Source organism: Nicotiana tabacum, chromosome 14 (genome assembly GCF_000715075.1).
Source record: "Nicotiana tabacum cultivar K326 chromosome 14, ASM71507v2, whole genome shotgun sequence".
Classification (NCBI taxonomy): Eukaryota; Viridiplantae; Streptophyta; class Magnoliopsida; order Solanales; family Solanaceae; genus Nicotiana; species Nicotiana tabacum.
In genome coordinates this window covers 116,507,702-116,534,150 of record NC_134093.1, presented here as the reverse complement: position 1 = coordinate 116,534,150, position 26,449 = coordinate 116,507,702, and the positions used below count along the sequence as shown (strand labels likewise).

Sequence of the window (26,449 nt, the reverse complement as noted above, 5' to 3'; positions counted from 1 at the left end):
GGGACTTTTGAAGTCCCAGAAAATCAAATACAAAGGTACTTGGATAAATTACAGGTGACTTTATATCAATTTAAAGAATGGACTTTGCAACATGTACTCCGAGAACAGAACAGAGAGGCCGACACTCTTGCGAACTTAGGTTCATCGGTCGAAGATGACGAACTCAACTCGGGGACTATCGTACAACTCATAAAATTGGTGATCGAAGAAGGTCACGCCGAGATAAATTCCACAAGTCTAACCTGGGATTGGAGAAACAAATATATAGAGTACTTCAAGAACGGGAAGCTTCCATCAGATTCAAAGGAATCGAGAGCTTTGTGCTCAAAGGCAGCATGATTTACCCTATCCGAAGACGGAACGCTATTTAGATGGACTTTTGATGGACCATTGGCAATATGTCTGGGACCAAGAGATACCGATTACATACTACGGGAAATTCACGAGGGCACTTATGGAAACCATTCTGGTGCCGATTCGCTGGTCCTCAAAGCGATCAGAGCAGGGTATTACTGGATCGATATGAGCAAAGATGCGAAGGAGTTCGTTCGAAAATGTGACAAATGCCAAAGACATGCGCCCATGATTCATCAACCCGAGGAGCTACTCCATTCGGTCCTATCTCCATGTCCTTTCATGAAATGGGGGATGGACATCGTCGTCCCCCTCCCATCGGCCCCAGGTAAAGCTCGATTTATTTTGTTTATGACTGATTATTTTTCTAAATGGGTTGAAGCACATGGTTTCGAGAAAGTCAGAGAAAAAAAGTGATAGACTTCGTTTGGGACCACATCATATGTTGATAGGGGTGCCAGCCAAGATTGTATGTGATAATGGAAAATAATTCATCGACAGCAAAGTAACTAAATTTCTCGAGGATCACAAGATCAAAAGGATCCTATCAACACCGTACCATCCCAGCGGAAACGGACAAGCCGAATCGACCAACAAAACCATCATCCAAAATCTTAAGAAGAGATTGACCGACGCCAAAGGAAAATGGAGAGAAATACTGCCCGAGGTCCTATGGGCACATCGCACAACATTGAAATCCAGTATCGGAGCAACGCCATTGTCGTTGGTCCTTGGCGCCGAAGCTTTGGTTCCGGAGAACCTAATATCAAGTTTCGATATGCAACAAAGGAGTCGATTAACGAAACCATGAACACGAGCCTAGAATTATTGGACAAAAGATGAGAGTCCGCTCTCGTCCGATTGGCTGCCCAAAAATAGCGAATCAAAAGATACTACAATCGAAGAACCAATTTTTGATATTTTAAAATCGGAGACTTAGTACTAAGGAAAGTCACTCTCAACACCCGAAATCCGAATGAAGGAAAACTGGGTCCGAACTAGGAAGGACCATATCAGGTCCTCGAAATCGTCGAAAAGGGGTCCTACAAGCTCGGCATGATAAACGACAAACAACTACCGAGCAATTGGAACGTTTCACACCTAAAACGATATTACTGCTAAGGTACGACCCTCCCATGTTCATTTATATTTTGAAATTAACCCTTGCAGGTGCTCGACCAGAAACAAGGATGGATTATTCAACCCGAAGCCTTTAGGTATGAAAGCACGTGTTGTACTATTTTTCCCTTAGACCGGTTTTATCCCAAATGGGTTTTTCGACAAGGTTTTTAATGAGGCAACCATTGATCGTGCTAACTAAGAACATTTCAACAGTATCCGAGGCCTCTTTACAATCAACCTCGAATACTGGGGGCATTACCCTCGAATATATTAAGTTCGATGCAAGAAAGTTACTTCATGGCAATAGGGTTTAGATAGGAAAAATAGTAAGGGCCAAATGGTCAAAACGAACCATGCCCGTATAGTTTGCTCGAGCCCTGGCACAAAACATGAACACATGTATAATGACTTGTAAAGAGAAATTTCTTCTTTACCGATATCTCATATATCGAAAAGATTCTTCTATTTTATGATCTATTATGCAAACAGGCTCAAAGGCCGACCATGACCGGAGTTTGAAAAATTACTCCATAAATCGGGGACTGCCAACCGAAAAATCAACGAGATTAAGCTCCACGTAAGCCTAAGGGCTACATTACTTCGAGTTCGAGCAAACACTCACTCGACCATCGAGCCCAAGGGCTGCCATTAATTCGAGTTCGAGAAATCATTCTCACTCGACTACAAAGCCCAAGGGCTACCTTATGTCGAGTTCGAGCGAGTCCTCACTCGACCACTAAGCCTAAGGGCTATTCTTATTTTTAGTTTGAGCAAACACTCACTCGACTATAAAGCCTAAGGGATACCCTAACTCGAGTTGGAGCAACCATTCTCACTCGGGGACTATCTATTGAGCTCAAGGGCTGCCATTAATTCGAGTTCGAGAAATCATTCTCACTCGACTGAAAAGCCTAAGGGCTACCTTAATTTGAGTTCGAGAAATAATTCTCACTCGACTACAAAGCCTAAGGGCTACCATATTTCGAGTTCGAGAAAGTCCTCACTCGACCACTAAGCCTAAGGGCTATTCTTATTTCGAGTTCGAGCAAACACTCACTCGACTATAAAGCCTAAGAGATACCCTAACTTGAGTTTGAGCAACCATTCTCACTCAGGGACTATCTATCGAGCCCAAGGACTTCCATTAATTCTAGTTCGAGAAATCATTCTCAATCGACTACAAAGCCTAAGGGCTACAATATTTCGAGTTCGAGCAAGTCCTCACTCGATCACTAAGCCTAAGGGCTATTCTTATTTTGAGTTCGAGAAAACACTCACTCGATTATAAAGCCTAAGGGCTACCCTAACTCGAGTTCGAGCAATCACTCTCACTCGGCGACTATCTATCGAGCCCAAGGGCTGCCATTAATTCGAGTTCGAAAAATCATTCTCACTCGACTGAAGAGCCTAAGGGCTACCTTAATTCGAGTTTGAGAAATCATTCTCGCTTGACTACAAAGCCTAAAGGCTACCATATTTCGAGTTCGAGCAAGTACTCACTCGACCACTAAGCCTAAGGGCTACTCTTATTTCAAGTTCGATCAAATCCTCACTCGACTATAAAGCTTAAGGGATACCCTAACTCGAGTTCGAGAAACCATTCTCACTCGAGGACTATCTATTGAGCCCAAGGATTGCCATTAATTCGAGTTCAAGAAATCATTCTCACTCTACTACAAAGCCCAAGGGCTACCTTATTTCGAGTTCGAGCAAGTCCTCACTCGGCCACTAAGCCTAAGGGATATTCTTATTCTGAGATCGAGTAAAAACTCACTCATAAAGCCTAAAGGGCTACATTACTCCAAGTTCGAGCAAGTACTCACTCGACTAGTCTGATTTCGATCAAATTACCTAAAGCCTCGAACTTATGAATAAAATTTTCATAAGACATGAATGAAATAAAATTTTCACAAGGCACAAAATGAAATAAAGGCAAGACGGAAAAGAAAGGGATCTTTATATATATGAAGATATTTACATGGTCCGATCAAGACCCTACACAAAAGATCAAAAATGAAAAATCCTAAGGTTCCTGATTTTCTCCGGGGGTAGTTTCTTCTCCATCAAGGTCCTCCCCGCTCTTGGACCCGCTTTTGCTCCTGTCATCATCATCTTCATCATCGGAGGCCAGCGCTGCAACTTTGGTTTCACACTCTTTAGCCTTTATTATCTCGTCGGCGAGATCGAAACCTCGAGCGTGGATCTCCTCGAGGGTTTCCCTCCTAGTTAGGGTGGATCTCCTCGAGGGTTTCCCACCGTTGGCTCATTATGGTGGGAGGTATCTTCAATCCTCGATAACTCGGGGACTTCGCCCGAGTTTCTTCCCGAGACCCCCTCATCTCGAGACGGAATCTCTGCAGACTTCATCGATTCAATGGCTTTTTGGGCCTCGGTGCTCATTCCTACCGGGCTACCAGCCCGGAGTCGTCTTCTTCCTCTCCTTCGTCTTCATCCCTTAGACGCTGAACAAAGTCTTCGGTTAGGAGGATGATATTCTTTCTCGGCTTACGAGCTGCCCTCTTCTTAGGTTCAGGATCCTCTGGGGTTGAGATTATTTTCCTCTTTCTGTCCTTCACCGGTTTCGGTGCCGGGATTGAAGTCTCCCCCTCAGCAGATAAGGGCCTCATGACAATATCTTTGCCAAGGCATGTATGAAAGGAAATTAAGTAAGAAATGCTTCAAACAAAATCGTCAAAGACGCAAAAACGGGGCTTACCATGAGTTTTAGCCTCCCATCGGCCCTTTAATAGATCGCGCCATGAGAGCTCGACATACGTAGAGGTCGAAGCAAGGTCCTGAACCCAGCTCTTAAGGTTAGGAATTGTACCGGGCATCCAAGCGATCGCTACATCACGGAAAAGGATATCGATGAGAAGAAGCAAAGGAGCAAAACAATTAATAGGAACTAACTAGGGATTATACTTACGCTTCATGTTCCATTGCTCGGGAAAAGGCATCTTCTCGACTGGGATTAGGTCGGAAGTCCTCACTCGAACGAACCGACCCATCCAGCCTTGGTCCTAGTCCTCGTCTATGCTCAAGAACAACACTTTGGTAGCCCGACATAGGAGTTTTATTAACCCACCTCGATAGAGGCGGGGGATGTACAATTTGATGAGGTGGTTGAGGGTGAAAGGCATCCCCTCGACTTTGTTCACGAAGAAGCGGATCAGAATACCGATTCGCCAAAAAGAAGGATGGATTTGGCCTAGGGTTATTTGGTATTGGCGGCAAAAATCGATGACAACGGGGTCGAGGGGGCCCAACGTGAAAGGATAAGTGTAAATACTTAAAAACTCTTTCACATGAGTAGTAATATCTTTTTCGGGAGCCGGGATTATCACTTCTTTGTTCTCCCAGTTGCAATCTTTCCTTACCTGTTTAAGGTATCCCCAAGTTATCGAGTACATATACCTCGATACTGGCTCGCATCGACCGGGAACCGACGAGGCTTTGTCGGTCTTAAAATCAGAAGTGAGAACGTACCCCTGGGGAACGCACTACTCAGGTCGTGGCTCCACCGGTGTTTTATCGCCAGCCGGCCGCGATGAAGAAGCGCTTTCTTTTTTAGGAACAGTTTTTGACGTTTTCTCCATTTTAGATTTGAAGATTAAAAATAGAAGGAGATGATAAGATTTGGTGTTTTAAGAAGAGGTTAGTAGTGAAAATCGCAGATTTGCAAATGAAAAACTCAGAAGATGCAAAAAAGAACTTAGTAAATTTGGAGATTGGAAGTTTAAAAAGTAAAAAATGGTGAAGAGAGGAGCTATTTATAGAGTTGGCGATAACGGTTCAATATCAGTAGTGGACGACCATCGTCTGATGCACATTTAATGCCTTGGTAACTGAATCGACAGGACATTTATCACGTACGTCATGGTCGGGCTCGATGCAGACGTTAGTGTGTATCTAGTCATGTCGTTGAAAAATCATATCGTTTCTCGCCACATTATTTCTGAGAAACGAGGGGACTATTTGTATACGGTCAAATACGAGTTTGCCCTTCATATAATTAGTCGAGATTGGAACGTGATGAACCGATGGTCGTCATTGTAACGACGAGATCAGAATTAAAGCCCGGTTATCGAGCTCAAGATACCGAGCTCGATTCAATATCGAGCTCGAGTCAATATCGAGCTCGAGCCAATATCGAGCTATGGCATGACGCAGTATTATCGAACTCAAGAGTCAGAGACCGGCCAATACCGAGCTCAAGTCAATATTGAGCTCGAGTCAATATCGAGACCGGCCAAGATCGAGCTAAGAGACAAAGAGCCGTTATAGCCGCACCAAAGAGAGAATCTCGGCGGAAATTAAGGAAAAGCTAATTAATTAATCTATCATGAGATCTCCACTATGTATTTTTTAATTATATCCAAAGCATGATTTTTCCACTATATGAAGGGCAGATATCATTTTTGTAACGGGCATTCAACATCTATAGAAGAAAACATTGATACACTCACATTCTAAAGATTATTACATTGATATACAATTGAGATTATCCTTTTTTGAGCTTGGACATTGATTCATCTTGTTTGTTTATAAATCATTCTCTACTCAATTTGGTTTTTTATTTCATTCTTTTATACAGTCAATATCTGATACATATTTCAACCTACTTTCCCGATTTGTACCAAGTTATACCATGTATCTTTAGAACTACGTATAAATTCAACTCTATCCGTTTTTCGAGTAAACAATTATGAACAAGCGTAAATATACTCCAGTATGAGCATGTATAGGCACTCTGATAGAGTGGCCGGAAGATTTTGTTCATTCCACTTTCATGAATTCGATAAAGATTTATATCAAGCGCATTTATCAGAGTACGCTAGGAATGATGAAAAGTACAAAGATATATGAAACACAAGGAAGGTCTGTAGCTGCCGTTGTTGTCACTTTCAACTATGGGACAATATACATGAAGTAGATGGAGGAAACGTATCAACCAGATCGTATGTGGACACCAATGGCGACTATCAAGATGGTATATATACAGAAGTAAAAGATGGCATGAACTAAGATGGCAATTCCGCTGGTGTACATGTTCCCAAACTCGATGACTCTCGTTCTTGCTGGCAGCTGGCATAGGAGTCCGGGTGACAATAAGATGAACATCACCACCGCCACCACTACTGGTCCCCAATCTACTACCATTTCTATTTTCTATCTTCGTCGCACTCTATTTTCTCTCCTAGAGTAGTTAGTAGACACAGAAAAATAAAGGAAACCTTAGTTTTCTCTCTGGTATATATAGTAGTATTTAGTTCTGGTGTTTGCAAATGAGTAGCAGGAGATTTAAGGCAAATGTAGTGATTTTGCTTAGTGAAGAAGGAGAAAGGGTACTGAACTTGAGGGTCAAAAGCAGGCAGTGTGACGTATTGTGTGGTAGTGGAGATTTTGCTTTATGGAAGTTGACAGAAACTACTGACTTTGTGTATATATTTTTCAATAATTGCATAATTCAAGTTTCTTTTTGCCTTTACTTTAAACATTTTTATTTTCATCAAAGTAGCATACTTTATAAGTATTAAGGGAAAAAAAGCAGGTGGTGTGAGTGGAAAGGCAGATAATGCCGAAGGTTGATAGGTTTTTGAATGCTTTGTTTTTGGCTTACATATTCAAGATGAGCTAACAATGCACATTCATAAAAGGCTTTGAGGATCACATCTGGTAAGAAAGTAAATAATCAAAGCTGCGGATAAGGCAAACCTACTTGAATGATGCAATTGCTTTGCTTTCTATTTGGTAAAGTCCTGGCCCTCTTTCACATTAATTTGTTGTTCGTCTAATTCTCTTTTGATCATGCACAAAGGTAAAGAGCTAGTAGGGACACCAAATATGCAAATGTAATTGTCAAATTCATCCTACCTGGAGTATCCCTCGCCCAAAGTTCACTTATCTACTGCTGAAGAGACTGAAACCTCCTCACATTGCTCATCAGACAGTAGACAGACCGATTAACATGGCTGATTGGGGACCGGTGTTAATAGCAGTGATGTTGTTTGTGCTGTTGACTCCTGGACTTCTGTTCCAACTTCCAGGAAGCAGCAGGTCAATAGAGTTTGCCAATTTCCAGACAAGTGCAATCTCCATCTTCATCCATACTCTTCTCTACTTTGCATTAATTACTATGTTCCTTATCGCCATTGGAGTCCACATTTACTTCGCCTAATATATTCCATCAACAGATCCATCTTCTCCTAAAGGCAAGTTTCACTTCATTTGTTAGTTATATCCAGATTTGTGAGTAACTCCTATGATTTATTACATCACAAATAATAAGCATGACAAAGCATAAGAGGTACTGATCATCAAGCCAAACACATGAGGAACTTATTACAAAATCATCAGGTCAGCATTCGCAAGAGTAAAGATGTAGTGAAGTTTACTTGGCATGTTTCAGACTCTGTATCTTGCAGCTAGAGTTCTCAGCTGCACCTATGCAAACAGGCAGCAAGCTGTAATCTTTTACTAGTTTTTCCATTTCCCATACAGAATTAAAGCAATTGCAATAAGTCATTCTTCCACTATAACTACAACATATGAAAATAACATCCAATAAAGATGCCACGTTGCCACTATTCATACTGTGTTAAGGAAATTTTGTAACAGTAATACATCAAACTACAATACCAAATCTGCTGTCATGTGATGATGTTTCTCAATAACCAGCTCAATAAATCTGACTCAACCACTATGACTACTATATGAGTCTGCTAGAGTAGTGTAACTTTTTACTAGGAATCACTTCAGTCTTAAATTTGCTACAGAAGCAAGTGCCATTACTGAGAATATATATACCATATTGTATTAAGAATAAAGGGAGTAGTTGGTCCATCTGTGTTAGAATGTTGTAACTTCTAACAAGTAAACTACTTACTACAGTACAGTAGTAACCAATTCCATTAAATGATAAATTCAAATGAATCCACAAATGTATTAACCCCTCTTTTGGAGATGAGTAAAATGCTTTCTTTTGCTCAAAAAAATAATGAATCGTCATCGACAACTCTGGGACTATTGACATTTTGTCATACGAAATTTTGGGCTTAACTATGTGGTGATTGGCAATGAAGCCCCGATAATATCAAACAACAATCTTAGGGATGCTATAATTTTGAACTAAAATTTTTAACTTCGGGCTAATTCAGAATATCTTTGAAAAACTGAAATTCAGGACTCATTGGCTAATTCCTAAATAGCAACCCTTCAGAGTGGCTAGCTGGTGTCATTTCCACAGCGGTATCACTAGGGTAAAAATAGCACGGGCTAGCCAGTTTTCAGACTGGTAATTCAAAAATAGCCACCGTTTGCAAAGTCATTGAAAGATAGCCACTATTTTGCTGCAACACGGACCGATTCAGCATAATATACTGGAGATTGATGCACCTGTATATGAACTTCCAGCATATTATGTTGGAACTGCAACACGCGGAAAGTTCCAGCATAATATAGTGGAGATTGTAGCACCTGTGCATGAACTTCCAGCATATTATGCTGGACCGGTATATTATACTGGAACTCCAGCATATTATGTTGGAATATTTTGTACATTATACTGGAACTCCAGTATCATTCAAATTTATCTTTACATGAAAATTGGCTAAATTTCGATTACTTTTGAAACTGTGGCTATTTTTCAATTACCACTTGTAAATCTGGCTATTTTTGAATTTTATGCGGGCTTCACCTTTTCAGTGGGTCTGGGCCTAAATTACCCGGGCCCGCCAAAATCCCTCTTAACACTCCAATTCAGCGATTTGACAAATTTCTTCTCCAAGTACCATTCCTCCTGTCCTCCACTGCCAAAAAACCTATAGATCGAATTCATCTGCATCATCAATCAATCATATTCCCGTGATTAAGAGCTCTGAGACTGAAATACTCTATCCTTCAATGGCGTTAACGAACTTTATACTAACGGTGGTCGGAGTGAGCGCGGCGATATTATTGCTGAGGAGCGATGTCAAACAGTCTGCTTCCATCTTCAGGCGTAACGTCCGTCAAATTCGCCATTGGCTCGAGGAAGAGTCTTCTTCCGCCGCCAAGTATGCCCTTACACTTCCCTTTTCCCTTCAATATTTTTTGCTTATCGAAAGTGCTGTGCTATTATTCTGATTGATTGATAAAAACGAGACCTTTATACAATGGAATTGCAAAGAATCACTTTACATTCCCGTAACTAACCTGTAAACAAATGTTCTTCCAAATTGAATCAACCACTAACTAACTGCTTTAACTAACTAATGCTGACGTGGCATCTTCGAGCTTCTTCTCCAGCTGCTATCTTTTATTACTCCTCGATCCTTCTCTTGCAAATTCCACTGCAGCTATACTGAGCTGGAATTGAGCTCAACTTAGCTACATTGAGCTGCTTCAGTAACTCCTCCTGGCTCCTGCATCATTATCGCTGAAACACAACGTAATATACTGGTAGCTTGAAAAATGAAAACAGTTATTACGAAACTACTTTGCAAATTTGTGTTTTTGGAGATGTACAAATAAAGTATCCATGTAATGGACGGATTGAAGTTGTGTCAATGAAGCACGTAAATAATGCCAAAAATCTATGACCACAGCTTATTCGATGTATGTAACACACTATTCCTACATGTTATGTCTCTTAATCTGTATCGTTCTTTTTTTTTTTTTCTTTTGTTCCTCGGCAATAGCTTTTGGGATTTTTAATAGGTTATCTAGATGCCAGCGGTATTGAATGTTCTTGGTGATTTCAAAAGCAACAGTTTGCTTCTGAGGTTTATTTTGTTTCTCGCTTGGTAAAGTCTAAAGAGTGATATAAAAATTAGAGTTCTAGGCAAGTCAAGTCAAGTAAACTTCAGGTGGTTTTTCTTTTGGGCAGTCCCTTATAGTTTTTGTTATCGAGATATCTTCTCTTTTTTCATTGTCCCCAAGGATGTTTTGGGGAATCTGCTCCTGTGCTGCAAAGACTGGCAGTCTGGCATTGCAGTTTCAGCTGAGGCTCATGCTTTTATAGTCAATTCTTTAATATGTAATTTATGATGAATAATATTTGAAGTTTATCATTTAATTGTAGGTTTAGGATCTTTAGCTTTGGCTTTATCAAAAAAAAAAAAGATAGTTAGCTTTGTTTCCTTTCCCTTCTCGTTCCTTAGTTTTCTCTGAACAAGGGACATCTATCCACGTTAGATTTTAAATTGGTTTCTCATTGTAGCTTCTTCCGTTAGCTTTTTGATTTTGAAATCCTGTAGCTGTAGTGTATATATCGTTGTCATGATGTTATGAAATTCCACTGATGTTTCTATAGGGAATTGGAGAAGGCAAAACCAAAGGAGATACCTCACAAAGACATTCCTAAGGAGGATAAGCATTAGACGTATCTCAGGAATCTTTATAATGAAATAGAGAGGGAAGAACCAAAGGAGATACTTAGAAGACATTCACTAGCAGGACAAGAATGAGACATGCCTCAGGAATCTTGATAGTTTCATAATTTGCATTTTCTCACCTGTGCTTCACCTTCTATCTGTGTAAAATTCTTCACAGTTTGATTTCTGATAGTGGATTACTATTCTGTTTTCTTAGCTACTCAACTGCTTGGTACATGTGCCCCTATGAATATCCATATGTTCACTTAATTTTACTGCTATTTGTTGGAAGTCATCGTTTAACAGAGCTTGCTGGACTGCTAGACTGCTAGACTGCTTAGGATTTTGATGTAATCAAGTCCAGCCTTATCTTTGTACTGTCACAGTATCAGCTTGATACTGTTTCCAATAAAACCTCACCTTATAAAAAAAATATATCCTTGGCGTAAGCTCATGAAATTTGGATAAATAGGCAGGATATGGTCGTTAAATGCACTTATGGTGAGAAATGATCATTTATTTCACGTTCTGTATTGATTCATGAAGGAAATTCTTCATTTTACTATTGCCTGGAGATATAACTGATGCAAAACCATGCCGGGGAGATGAATATTTGAAGGATAGTGAACCTGCTTTGCTCTTTTATTCAGGAATCATGGGCTTTTATTAATTGAAGTTGCGGACGACAAATGTGGAGTAAATTGACATGTTAAGATCTGAAATTTATCCTTCGCAAAAGAAAAGCAAATGCAATTGCAACTCTATTATTCTTTAGAAGAATTGTGGAGTTTGTAGGTGGTCATATCTAATTTGTCATTAGATCTCAGCACAACTCCTTAATGATTAAAACTTTTGGACCAGTTACGTTAAATGCATAAACACAATGAGCTCAACTCTTGCACGGTGATTTACTTAAAATAGCACTTAGGGTAGCAATTTCAAGTCTACCATACCCATTGAAACTAGTTAGTGGCCTTGTCATGTTTTACCTACTTTATTTTATCGCCTTGTTGGAATAGATAGATGACCTGTTTATTCACTATGACAAGCTTAGTATGCTTGTTAGTTACTCTAGAATGACTCTGTCGGGGAACCCAATATTTCAACCTCTGATAGCTGCAGATATTGAGCAAAATTCTCTCTGGCTTTCATATTGGTGGCATTGGGGGACTCATTACCTTGTTCTAAAGGCTTACTCTGGATGCCAAGCTAAGTCAACCAAGTGCATGCTATTATATTCGGACTGTATTGGAATTACATCTGTTGTGCTGAGTTGCTAAAGTAGAGAGTAAAGCTAGTAAGGCGTTAACAGGAGAGGGTGCACACTTGAATATTATCATCCCTGTTGGTTCATCATTGTGAGGTTGGGCAATGCATTGATGTCTTTGTGACTATCAGGCAGGACTAAAAGGAATGAGATTTACATTCATTCATTCATGATAATGACGAGATCTGAAGATGTATTTTGTTCTACAGTAACACAAACATGATTCTCTTTTCGATTGGACAAGGCCAGGAAAAGTAACACGTGGTATGATTGTTGCACGTTGTTGGGGACCATCAAAATGCAGAGCAATTTTCACCTACCCAGAAACCACAGAGTGAAACTATTTGAAGAGCAAACAGAACAGCAATGAAAGCTAAACTTTAAGGAAAGTAGTAGTCATATTTTACATGTAGAAATTGTTTTTTATGTCACTCGTAATGCAATAGGGATACTGATTTGTACAAGACTGCCTAGACCAGGGAAAACTGCTGTGCTGGTATAGAATATTAACCAATTATAAGCATAAAGATACACACAAACGGACGAAGCTTCAGGTAACACATTTAAATTTCACTGCTTTGCTGCATGCGAATGACACTGTTTCTGCAGATCATATTGAATAAAGCAGTTCCCAAATAGTCGGCTAGTGAATCACAAGATTGCATGCATGTGAATGTCACTGTTACAATAATTGTATAGTAATAATAGAAGAATTGTAATCATTAATATCTTTGCTTACATTTTCAATCATGTGCCTAAAGTTACAAAAAGCTAGTGGTGGCCCATATTCCTTCTCATAGATATTACAGAACTGCGTTCGACTCTATCTTTAAGTTTCTAAACAGGGAATTTGGAAAGACTAAATTCATTGTTGAAACTGATTGTATTCTGTTGGGCGCCTTCAAAAATTTTCTCGTCTGCTGCTATGTGTTCCTAATGATCCATCTTCATGCTTCATGACTTTTTTTTTTTTGATAAGGTGAGATTTTATTGAAAACAATATCAAGCTATCTGGTTGTTTTTATTCTGCTTTTATATGGCTTCTTGGTACTGTCCCTTCTTGTCTATGTTTTCGTTAATGTGGTGCTTATGCTTTCCTAAACCGAGGGTCTATTGGAAACAACCTCTCTATCCTCACAAGGTAGGGGTAAGGTCTGCGTACACATTACCCTCCCCAGACCCCACGGTGTGGGATATTATTGGGGATGTTGTTGTTGTTGTTATTGTAATATCAAGCTGATTATGTCAAGATTCATGCTTCATGATTTGTATTCAATACTTAATGTCTGCTTGTGAAAATGGACAGTCCATGTACCTTGTATATTTAGTGTGTCAAGTTTGGTTCTTCCTCGTACAGCTACATATATGGTGCTAGGATAGTAGTTTCTGGTGGATTAATATTGGAGAACAAAAAAGGGGGCAGTACTTAAATATGGATGCTAACCATTTAATAGTCAGGACTTATTATATAATCCTTGATCAATTTTCTCAAGTGATGAATGCGATGTGACTCTGTGAGTACAACTGTGAAGCGTCTTGCGCATGCTCTCATCTTTATTCAGCTTTACTGATGCTCATTCTGTGGGGAAGTTACAAAGCTAGCCTTAGAAATGTAGCTACTATGGTAAATAGGAAACTGCATCTTTTTAGTGGTTAAGTAAACTATATATTTTTCATTTTAGTGGTTCAAGTGACTTGACAAAGTCCATGACAGCCTTCTTGTGAAAGTTCAAGGGGTATGCCTTCCGGACTTGATCTAACTATATAAAAGTATTCATATTTACTGGTGGTAGAATGATATATCTACTGCACTACGGTTTTAATCATAACAATCAAAGTTTTAACTTCTTTAACACAGATAACGATCTTCACGTATCATTGGAAATGTTCCGTGATAGTGAAAACATCAGAGCATGAGGATACTTTCTCAACAATTCTTAGCACATCAACAATAGATCAAACTTGATGATAACAACCCAGTTCTCACACAACTTAGCAACACACGTAGAGCAAAAGAGAGATTCATTTATTTGTTCCCAATTGACAGCTCAATACTGCACGCATATTGTGCTCCTGGAGTAGAAATGCAGAGGATCCATTACATTCTTTTTCTAAATTTTCCCATCTAGAGCTCCAGCACCAAATCTACATTACACAATGAGGAAAAAGAGTCAGATAATAGTCTATTTGTGTGTTTACTTGACAACAAGTCATGAATTTTAGCATAAGCTGTTTACTTACAGTCAGCATCTGTTTTAATCCAATGCTCCCTGTTCACTGCTGACACATCATATTCCATGTCACTTGGATATACTTCCGAAGCATGTAATATCTTAGTGGGAACAGAAGCGTTAGAAAACATCTTGTTCGGTTCACCATTTGCTCCCAGTTTACCAGCTTCGCAGAAAATGTTTCTGATCTCATCCTTTAGTGGCTTGTTCTTATCTGTTAATCCCTCAGCTGGATGAACTTTCCTTTTTAACATTTTTAGGACCTGTACATGATAGATGAATAACTTAGGTATTTGGTGATATATGCTGATGATTTTAACTCATTGTTTTGAGTACTTTCATAATATCATCTTCTTAAAAGCACATGGAAAGTCAACTAAAATGTGTGACAGTTAGGTATCCAGCAGTCAGGTTATTTTCGACATTTTTCATGCTGATGATTTAAAATAGAATCACGTTTTCAAGAATTTCTGTGTGGGGACCTTTTCCAATGCCGAAAGTGGCTTGAGAACATATTAGGCCTTCAAAGGAGAAGTCTTTTTCATGGACAGGAATCTATTGTCTGCACTGTCTTAATCAGTGACTGCATGTTTGTCCTGCCATTTCAGGCAGCCTTCTCCTTAGGTGGAGGCTGGTATCTGTAGTCACTTTGATTATAAATAATACGAGCAAGCCTTTCAAATGATATTTAAGAGTTAATCTTTGATAGGTCGAGATGGTACCAACCTGAGGGAGTTTCCTCTTACTTGAGACAGGTTCATTGACATCTCCAGAAGAAGGATCTGTACAGCTCTTTGACTTGGAGTGGAGATTCTTCAGCATTTTCTTCATAAAATGCATTGCATGTCTTCCCTTGGTTTGTTTCTTCTCTTTTCCATCTTTTCCTATATGATGCTCTCCCGCTATGTTGTTCCTCTTAATAAGGAGCTCTCCTTTTGGTTTCTTTCCCTCGACTTCTGTCTCTGAAAGTTCAACTGATGAGCCAAATAGATATTTCTGGAGTGGGAATTCGACAGAATTATCGTAAGTTTCTGGTAATTCAGCCTCCTCAATTAATTGTTTTCCGCCACTGAGTGTAATAATGCTTGCATGGCTGCTTCTCTCTGATGATTCATGAGCAACTTCAGCTTCTAGAAACTTCTCTAGCTCATCATTTATAAGCTTCAATTCATTGTCTTTTATGTCTAGCTTTACTTCACCATGAATTACATGCTCAAGATGCATAGGAAGTGTAGGAGTTGGAGGGTCACTTTTTATTGTTTCAGAACCAAGAGTACCGATTGAAAGAAAACCATGGAAAAGTTCTTCTTCCAAAGCCAATTCTGTTTCGGTGCTTTTAACTTCCTTGCAAGCAGGTTGCTTTGAGATTGTGAAGCTGTAGTTTGCTTCTCCATAGTATTCTTGCTCTTCAAATAATGTGCCAGCTGAGAAGGAAGTAGCAGAGTTTCCTGAAAATAATGATGATCATAATAGTGAGAAAAATAAGATAAAAATGTAACAATTGAAAGGAAAAGGATAGTGTAAAAGAGTTCATTCCAAATGGAAAGAACTGAAAGCAGATATATGCAGTGTGAAATAATTACATACCTAGTATGATATTCTTCGCGGACTCATTGCTGTTTTGCTTTGCTTTACGGTGCATCCAACCTAGTAGCTGCAACACTGATGAAGTTAGAAAGTTTGATTTGATCGAGCATAACCAGATATATATGCGACTTTAATTTTGGACTCACCTTCATTTTGAACTATCTGGAGAAGTGCAGATGAAACCGGGGTGCTCGTTCGAGAGTTTTTGGAGAAACCTGTGTTAGAAGAAAGATATTTACTTGGTAGTTGGAGGAAGAAATTCAAGACTAGATAAAGGAAAATTTTAGGTATGTTTCAGCATTATTTTCTCCTGAATAGAAAGCCAGCATCCGTAGGAAGGGAAAGAAGTACATTGAGAAGATTACAAGATAGTGGCTGGCTATTTTCTTGTCAATATTGCATTGATTAGACAAGTTGAGATCAAAGTGGTTTTGAGACCCACAAGTTGAAGATGCTACAGTGTGATATGGGCACACGTGTATACAAGTTTGCACTTGATTGCTGCATATAGATTCCTAATACATATGTCTGTCATGTTGGCCTGGCATCTGATAATTTCCAGAACAGAATGCATGAGTAATTGAGTATGATCTAACTTTGCTTGCATTCTTATTAATAGGCTTGACTACATGGAATCATAAGACACATCCTACTAACCACGAGGTTCGTTGCAGTATTGGGTAGCCCGGTGCACGCACCCTAAGGTGTGTGATATAGACAGCATACCCTAATGCATGCATTAGTGGCTGCTTCTACGGCTCAAACCAGTGACCTATAGGTCACATGGAGACAGCTTTAGCGTTACTCCAAGTATCCCTTCAGGTTTGTTACAGTATTGAGTGGTGAAATATATCTGTGTTGTCTTCTGAATTGGCTTCCGGAAGTGTACGTTTAATATTTGATTATTGCAATTGCGAGTGATCAGAAAGTTTTTATCATGTGCCAAGGCCTCATTGAGAAGGCTGCATGTCACTCTGTTGATTATAGATTAAGTGTGAGAAGTTTGGTTTAGTTTGAACTGTTGATGGAACATTTTATTTGCCTTCGCTAAAGGGATTTTAGTTGTTAAATACAGTTTTTATCATCTTGTCAAAATTAACAACCAAAATTTGTGCAAGTGCTTAAACAGCTAACGTGGTGCTTCATCCTTCTAGTTTATTTTATCACTGAAACCCATCTAATTGTTGCTATGTAAACAACCCCTTTCTTCCATTTCATGTGCTACTTGTGTATATTGATATATAGTAAATTTTAGTACTAAGTACCCTCTCCATTTCATTTTCTGTAAAACCTGACTGATGAGTTTAAGCAAGAAAGTAAGATTTTTTGAACTTCTAATCTAAATATGTTATGGTATTTGTTGAGGAAAAATAATATTTAAAGTTAAATTGTCTTCCTATTGGAACAGTAGAATGTGAGATTTGCTTAAGTTAATAATAAAATGTACGATTAATGGTGATAGCCAAATGCTTAAAGCACATTATTAGCCACACGCAAATATATGTTAAATATATATATATTTGTTTGGTTTTATGAAATCATGTTGCTTGCGTTTGGACTATTATGTGTAACCAGATATGGAGAAGAAGAATAGGTAATATTTAGGGTGGTTAAGATGTTGTTTAATCATGTCTGGGCTACTTTGGTTATATATCGTGAGCATTTAACATTATTGGATTGTTTTAATTTCTAGACATATCGAGAAGAGAGGATATGAGTGTAATCGAAATAAAAGGATTTTATAAGAGATGCTAATTAATTCTTCCTCATCACCCGACAAGCAGTGAGGAACCAGGCCGAAAAAAACAAGTCGTGAGTTTTGTCAAATAAAGATATTTCCATGTTGTTGGAGTTAATAATTGTAAGTATAAAAATAGGTGAAACAACGTAACGTTGGGCCAAAGCAGTCAAGACAAGAGAGAGATGGGCGATGGGACCTTGTGAGGAAACAATTGAGGGAAGGATTCTACTTTTAGCTAAAGTGCGAGGCACTAAACAACATGAGAATTCCCTTCTTTAGGTCGAGAGAGCTCTGTGCATGAAAACGAAACATGAAAAACAGTTGTTGCATTCTATAGGGCAAAGTGTTTGATCAAAGTACCTTGGCAAGTTGGTGTACTGACATTGCAATCTTCATTACTGCAGGTTATAAATACAGTATTTAAAATACTGCGCTCACTGTTTATCAGTACGGATGCAGACACCCTACTCCATCTTTATTTCATGATTAGTGAGGCATAAAAAAAGAGGGAAAATCATTCCCGCTCGAAACTTATATCAGCCGCTAGCCACAAATTATAATATATATTTTTATAGTCCAAAACTTATTCAAATGGCTAGCTGCTGAAATTAGCAAATCAAACTGACACGGAACACAAGGGGAAATGAGGGAACGAGAATTGAAAGGTAAAATATTGAGATTGCTCTAAATTTGTTCATAGGAAAACATTTAATATTTTATACATACTTGTGAGGAATATAAAAATAAAACTTTTGTCATAAATGTTGATTTTTATCATCTGATGGAAGGGGAAAAGGACAGGTGTCGTGTACACAATAATCACACATGTTTGGGTCATTACATTCTTTTTATACACATTAGTATATCATTTAAATTCATAGTATGAAAAAGATAATGCCAATAAATTGATTTGTTTCTTTTCCTATATGAGTCCAAGCTGACTCGGTAGCACGTGTCCTCACCATTTGTGAGAGAATAGAGATACAAAGGCTCAAATTCCAAAATCAACAAATTTCGCACGACACGACTGAAAGAAGTGAAAATTTCCTAACAGTTCTGTAGCCTCTCGAAGATAAGTACAGACGTCTCTGTACTGATCTGCAAGATTTTACTAGACTCGTTCGTGACTCGTAAAACCTATGAACCTAGAGCTCTGATACCAACTTGTCACGACCCAAAATCCCACCATATGCGTCGTGATGGCAATTAGTCTCTCAGACTAAGTAAGCCGATTATAATCATAATTCAAGCTTTTTTTTTTTGAATTCAATACAGGTGTTGTAAACCAACAACGGAAATAATTACAAAAAACTCCCAAGACTGGTAATACTGAGTCACGAGCTTTAACTGCATACATGAAATGATCTCAAGGATCGAATAATCTATATTGTTTGAATAATAATTATTAGTACAATAAAATGAAAAGACTCCAAGGGACTGCGGCGACCAAGCAATCCTACCTTGAATCCTTGCGATCATACTCTAATCTCTGTCAAAATTCAATACTTGGCTCTACACAAAAATGTGCAGAAGTGTAGTATGAGTACACCACAGTCGGTACCCAGTAAGTATCAAGACTAACCTCAGTGGAGTAGTGACGAGGTACAGTCAAGACACTCACTAGTCAAATAACCTCTGCAATATAGCATACAAAAATAATAGAAAACAAATAACAGTGATAGAAACACCAATAAACTAGTGATTTAAACAGCAAGGCAACAGGAACACCATAATTATTGCTCAAACGAATAATAAACACACGTACAACCAATTAATCAAGTCCTTCACAATATACATCTTTTATCTATAATTTTTTCAATAAAAGTCTATAGAATATAATCCTTTCCAATAAATATATTTCGAATATACTTCCTTCAAATAAATATCTTTCCATTATAATTCTTTCAAATAAATATCTTTCGAATATAATTCTTTCAAGTAAATATCTTTCAAATATAATTCTTTCAAGTAAATATCTTTCAAATACAATTCTTTCAAGTAAATATCTTGCAAATACAATTCTTTCAAGTAAATATCTTGCAAATATAATTTTTAAAAATAAAAGTTACCATGTGATACCTCATTTAATTTCCCTGGTGTGAGAAATATATTCAACATATCACATCAAATGGCACGGCAATACCTTCGCGCACTTGTCTCATTCTCACCCAATATATATATAACCAAATAAATTGGTACGGCAACACCCTAAGTGCATTTATCTCTTTCTCACCGTGCATACATATAACAATACCAACTAGGTGGGAGAAAAGTCAATAACAATAAAAGAAATAAAGTGGGAGGCACACAGTAAGCAACAACGACTACAAGTCACATAGAAAATATATGTACACAATAACATCTCAAGATAAAGGCATGAATGTATACACAACAAAACGATAACACAATATAATGTATGTCTCTCGTCCTCGCCTTCACGGAAACACCCTTCGTGCCATGAATATATGATAATATAAAAATAATGGTACGGCATCACCCTTCGTGTTTTTACTCTCATCCTCACCTGATAATATAAATGAAATGGAACGGCATCACCCTTCGTGTTTTTACACTCTCAAATGGCATGACATCACCCTTCGTGCTTTACACTCTCAAATGGCACGGCATCACCCTTCGTGCTTTTACACTCTCAATGGCATGATATCACCCTTCGTGCTTTTACACTCTTCCTTACCAAGCACATGTATATCATTAACAAGCAAGGTAGAAAGCATAAATAACATCAAGGAGGGTGTTTAAACCAATACACAATACAACAATTCATATCATAATTTGCCCCTCACCACAACCAAATTCCAAATATGTAGCAGAATCAATAAATTTCTGAACAAATAGCACAAGATTCCACACAACGTATATAAAACCTCAAATCAATCAACATAGGTGAAAAATACTCAGTATAGGGCAAAGCCTTCATTAATACAAATTCTTGATGATTATATTAACTCCTCAATTTAAACTTATTTAATAAATATTTACAGATAAGGATTTCATCATGAATTTAATTCCAAGAAAAATATCAAATCAACAAACACACAGAATTCACATAAAATTCAAGTGACAATAACACTAAATTATTATATAAAATACAAACTCGACCTCGCTTTTGCGAGGGCGCATCTGCGATCAATTTCATCGCATGTGCGATGACACCAGTGGCAGATTTCCAGCAGTTCCTTCAAGTCCAAAATCAATCTGTTAACCATCCGGAATTCACCCGAGACCCTTGGGACTTTAACCAAATATACCAACATATCCCAAAATATAATACGAACTAAGTCGAGGCTTTAAACCGCGTCAAACAACGCCGAATTTACGAATCGAATTATGAGTTTTCAAATCTTCCAACTTTTATATTTTGCGCCGAAACGTATCAAATCAACCCGGAATGACTTTAAATTTTGTACACAAGTCATAAATGATGTAATGGAGCTTTTCCAATTTCCGGATCGAAATCCGACCTCGTTATCAAAAATTCAACCTTCGATCGAACTTTCCAAAAATCTTCTATTTTTTATCTTTCGCCAAAATGCGTCGAATTGTCCTATGGACTTCCAAATCTCAATTCGAACATACGCCTAAGTCCGAAATCACCATACGAAGCTATTGACATCATCAAAATTCCATTCTGGGGTCGTTTGCTCAAAAGTCAACTCTCTGGTCAACTCTTTCCATTTAAGCTTCAAAAATGAGAATTTCTCATTCAATTTAATTCCGAACCTTCCAAAAACTAACCTCGACCGCACACGCGAGTCATAATACATGTTACAAAGTTGCTCGGGACCTTAAGTCGCTGAACGAGGCTTTAATCCTAAAAACGACAAGTCGGGTCGTTACATTTATTTACCAAGTAACAATATTTACAATTCTTACAATCTACTACAAAAAGCTCTAGCATACCTCCTACTGGACATGAAGCCCAGCTAGGAGTTACCTATCACCATTACTTCTATTGCTTAACTGCTACTTCATGCTCTAGTTTACTTCAGGATACCAATTCAAATTAGCCATTGCTCTATCGAAATGAGGTAAATTGGCAGCCCTGACATGTATTTCCTGAATGATCAATCGTAGTATAGCATTGCTTGTTCTCCTCTTCTTCTGAAAGATCACATTGTTCCTTTCTTGCCAAATGTGGTAGATTGCAGCTGCTAGTAGGGGTGTAAATGGTTCAGTTCAGACAGTTATTTTCTAAAATTTATACCGTACTAATTTTTCGGTTATTCTATTATGCATAACCAAAATTAAACTTTTCGAAACCGTCCCAATCATATCGGTTTATCTTCGGTATCGGTACGATTCGGTTCGGTTAATTTTCGGTATTTTGTTTTAAATATCATGTAAAAGTTATTAATAGAAGTAGAATGCAATATCATACATACTTTTATAGGACTTAACAAACTCTTTAGATATTTTTACTCTTTAAAGGGTGATGAATTAAGAAAATATTAAAGATGGTCAAAGTATAATTCCATCAATTATTCTACAACAGCGTAAAAGAAACTAAACAAAGATATTAACCGAGTGAAAATATATTAACCATGCTGGAACTCAAGAATAAAGTCTATAGAAGATTAAATATTCAAAAAGATAAATCTAAATTATAGGAAAGGAAACATATTATTCAATACATTGTAGTTTGCTACTAATCGCTAGAATAGCTTGTGTCTTGCTAGTGAATATGTTGGAAATAATTTAGTTTCAATAGGAGTAGCATTATAGGTTTGGGAATTAAGATTTTGAGTTTAATTACTTGTTTGCTTGTAACCGTTTTCACAATTCCAAGATCCAGGGAAAACTTTAATACATTATTATTCTTAAACTTAATATATAAATATATTTTTAACATGTAAATTTATTCGGCACGGTTCGGTATTTTTTCGATTTATTTTTATAAAATAAAAAACCAATCCTAATTATAGGTACGGTTATAGATTTATATAAAAACCTATGGTTTTATTAAAAGAAACCTAAAAATTGGTTCGGTACGGTATAGTTCGATCGGTTTAGTCAGTTTTTTAATATCCATTTAATATCCATTGACACCCCTAGCTGCTAGGGTCATCCTACATACTGTTGCACCTGCACTCTTTCCTTTGCTCACCTGTTCTAGCCATGTCACTTCCTCCTGCCAAGCTTTCTTTATTCTTCGTATACCTTGCCATTCCAGTAGTCGGTACCATATCTCTCCTGATATCTCACAGTCAAAGAATAGGTGATGCACTGTCTCATATTCTTTGTTGTATAATGAGCATGTTTGTTCTGCAATTATACCCCATCTTGCTAGCCTTTCTTTAGTAGCAAGTCTTTGCTGAATTGCCAGCCCTAGTATGAATATCCACTTGGGTTGTCCCTAATTGTTGCATACTAATTTCCTGCATGTCATCTTTGGAAAGTCTCCTTGCATGGCTTTGTATATTTGTTTGACATAGCATTTCTCCATCTTCTGGACATCTTCTTCTGAGAACCCTGCATTCGCAAAGTAGTTCCTTGCTTTGAATATATTTTGTATGGCCCATGATGCATTCTTTGGTTCTATAGTCCAGATTGTGTTTCCCTTTATGTAGTAAGTATGTATCCATTATACCCACAACTTTTTTTTTCTTGTGTAAATACTCCATAGTAGCTTACATATGGATACTTTATTCCATATCTCCACATTGGTAAAATTTAATCCCTCAGCTACCTTTGGTAGACACAATTTGTCCCATGCTATCAAAGCCTTCTTTGTTGGTTCAGCATATCCTGTCCATAAGAACCTCTTACAGATTGCTTCTATGAAGTGGATAATTTTCTTGGACAAAATGAAGATCTGAGCCCAGGATGTTTGTATAGCAAATAGCACACTCTTTACTAGTACTGCTCTTCCTGCATATGACATAAACTTTATTGTCCAACTTTGAATCCTCCTTAACATCCTCTCTATTAAGGGCTCACATTGGATAGCAGACAACCTCTTAGTGCTCAATGGAATACCTAGATATACGAAAGGTAGTTCACCTTTTGTGTAGCCTAGTATGTCCATAATTTGCTGTTGAAGCAGATTATTCACTCCTCCAAAATAAATGCAGCTTTTGTTTGGATTAGCAATTAGGCCTGAGGCTGCTGAGAACATTTGGAAGTGTTGGTGTAGTAGCTTGACTAATTAAATGTCTTCTCTACAGCATGGCAGGTCCTCTTTTGTTGCTCCTCCATATTTGCTTTACAGTTGCATCAAACTCACTTAGGCTTGCCAAGCAGTTGAGAAATTTGAAAGGTCTCATGCCTGCTTGGTTAGTGATGTCAAACCCCACACTGAGAGGACAATGATCAGAAAAACCTGAATTCATAATGATTCCCTCCATGTGAGGCCATTGTTGTATCCATTCTGCATTTGCAAGGATTCTATCAATCCTACTATGGACATGGTTATTAGACCATGTGTATTTTCTTCCCACAGTTTTCAGCTCATCTAATCCTGCATCTATTAGGAAATTCTTGAAATCCCTTATCTCAATCTCTTGCACATGGTTGCCATTAATCCTATCCTCACTAGTCAGGATAGTATTGAAGTCACCCATTATGAGATAAGGATTGTTTATTCCATGCACTGTCATCCTCAATTCCTCCCATAAGCTTTTTCTATCTTGAATTGTGTGTTTACCATAGACTGTACAGTAATTAAAACTGGTTCTATGCTGAATCATAGTTACCTTCCCCATTATAAATTGCTCATGAGTTCTGGTCATCAAATAATCCACCTGAGTTGGATCTCATGCTACCTATATTCTACCACCTGGAGCTTTATTGTAGTTGTCAACCCATTTTCAGTTATTAAAAGTCTTCTTTAGTATTGAATATGCATTGCTTCTCTTCACTTTGTGTTCTATAATTGCCACAAGTACCACTTTATTTGTTCTACAATTTTTTTTAGTTCTTTTTGCTTATATACTTTATTCAAACCCCTAACATTCCATGCTATAATGTTCATCATGATATGGATATTTGTTGTGGAACTCCTTCCCTATCCTTCTTATTCTGCTTCTCCCTCACACCCTGGGCTTCAGATAGTTGAAATATCTTCTGTGCTGTATCAACTAGTGCTTTGAAAGCATTGACAATGTCCACTTCATTCTCCTTTGTAACTTCTGCATTCTTCTTTGTAGCAGATTTTCCTCGACCAATTTGCCACCGTGGTTCAGCTTCCTGCTGATTTAGCTGTACATTTTCTACTACCTCCAACTGATCAAGGAATCTACCTTGAGCATCAATTTTATCTACAGCAGGCTCAAGAGTTCTGACTTTTTTCCATTCCTGCTTCTGCTTTATTTCCATACTTTTCTGTATCACTCCTTCCTGTTTTTGCTTCTTTTGATCCCTACATGAATGGCCTAATTGGCAGCAGTACGGTGGTTTCTAATCAAATTGAACCATTTGTTCAATCACCTTGCCTCTAGAATCATACAGTTTAATCTTCTTTGGCAGTGGCCTTGTGACATCCATTTCAATCAGGACCCTAGCATATGAGACTCTTTCAGCCATTATGGTACAAGCATCAGCATACAATGGATTTTCCAAACCACTTCCAATTTTATTTAGGGCATGTTTGCTCCAGTAGTTGAGTGGTAGTTTTGGGAACTTGACCCATAGGGGAATGGTTTTCAACACTTCTTCATTGAAATTAAAGTTTTCCGACCGGTCTAATTATAATTAGCCTGCTATTAATTGTATACGGCCCATTCAGCATCACATCCTCCCTCTCTTCACTGTTATTTAGCAGTACTATGAAATACCCATCATTATGGAAGAGTACCTTAGGTTTATGAACATTAATCCATTGATTAGCTATGAATCTCTAAATAGCCCCAAATTATGGTGTATTCCCCACCACATAGAGTATAACTGCTCGGTTCTACTTTTGGTTCTCGTCTTCGATGTCCTCTTCCATCAATTGTACCACTACTTCACCATCTTTCATCACTGAGGGTATGTAGGTTAGATTCATACCTTTTGCTGCCAATTTGTTCTCCTGGAATAGCCCTGCCCATGATCTTCCCGTCTCCACAGTTGGTTCTATTTTTTTCTACTAAGTTTTCTTCTGGTTATCGAGCTCTGTATTTCTTTGTTCCTTAGTTGGGCTTGCATGTACTGTTTCATTGGTCTGCGCTTTGCTCGAGCTTGACTGCTCACTTGTAATCAGTGCTTTAGCAATTCCTTTCCCAGAGTTCACCACAAGTGTCAATTGATTGCTAGAACTCACCGGTGTTACCATTTTGACTCGATCACTGCCCAGATCTAGCCAGTTTGGGTCGCTATCGCTGTCTTGGTCCAGATCTTCCTCTTGCATTTTCTCTTTTGCTTTAGTAGTTCGTTTCCCTTGCTCGCGTGTGATGATGTTCGTTAGTTTCTTTTCTACGACTGGCGTTTTGCTGGTGTTCTTCCTCGCTCTTCCTCTCCCCCTCCCCCCCCCCCATTTTCGGTGATAGCGTAGGTTAGTTATTCACCTAACGTGCGCCGAGAGAGAGAGTTAAAAAGTTTACCTAAAACCTCCACTACTATGTTTACATATTAGGCAATACACATGTGTATACAGTTTTGATACATTGTATAGACATATTATACATTCATGATACAAAATACACTCGCGATACACTAACTATATACTTTAGATACACAAGCACAGTCTAGATAGGCTCAATATACACTAATAATACACTATCAAACTTAAGATACAATATATCATCATACTATACTAAAAGTGGGAACACCCCCAAGTCAAAAGTTTATTTACAAA

The 26,449-nt window shown here is 38.1% G+C and overlaps 2 protein-coding genes across 2 annotated transcripts; both read right to left on the bottom strand.

The window, feature by feature from the left end:
• Positions 1 to 10,831: 10,831 nt before the first annotated feature.
• LOC107774114 (protein LAZY 1-like) lies at positions 10,832 to 17,112 on the bottom strand. The gene is made up of 5 exons (XM_016593583.2): positions 16,061 to 17,112; positions 15,915 to 15,981; positions 15,054 to 15,775; positions 14,338 to 14,590; positions 10,832 to 14,241 (listed from the first exon to the last, which is right to left on the bottom strand). Exons 1-5 carry the CDS (start codon positions 16,064 to 16,066, stop codon positions 14,222 to 14,224), a joined length of 1,068 nt encoding a protein of 355 aa, XP_016449069.1. The 5' UTR covers positions 16,067 to 17,112; the 3' UTR covers positions 10,832 to 14,221.
• Positions 17,113 to 23,834: 6,722 nt separating this feature from the next.
• On the bottom strand, positions 23,835 to 24,377 carry LOC142169104 (uncharacterized). The gene has a single exon (XM_075230314.1). It carries the CDS (start codon positions 24,375 to 24,377, stop codon positions 23,835 to 23,837), a length of 543 nt encoding a protein of 180 aa, XP_075086415.1.
• Positions 24,378 to 26,449: the final 2,072 nt, after the last annotated feature.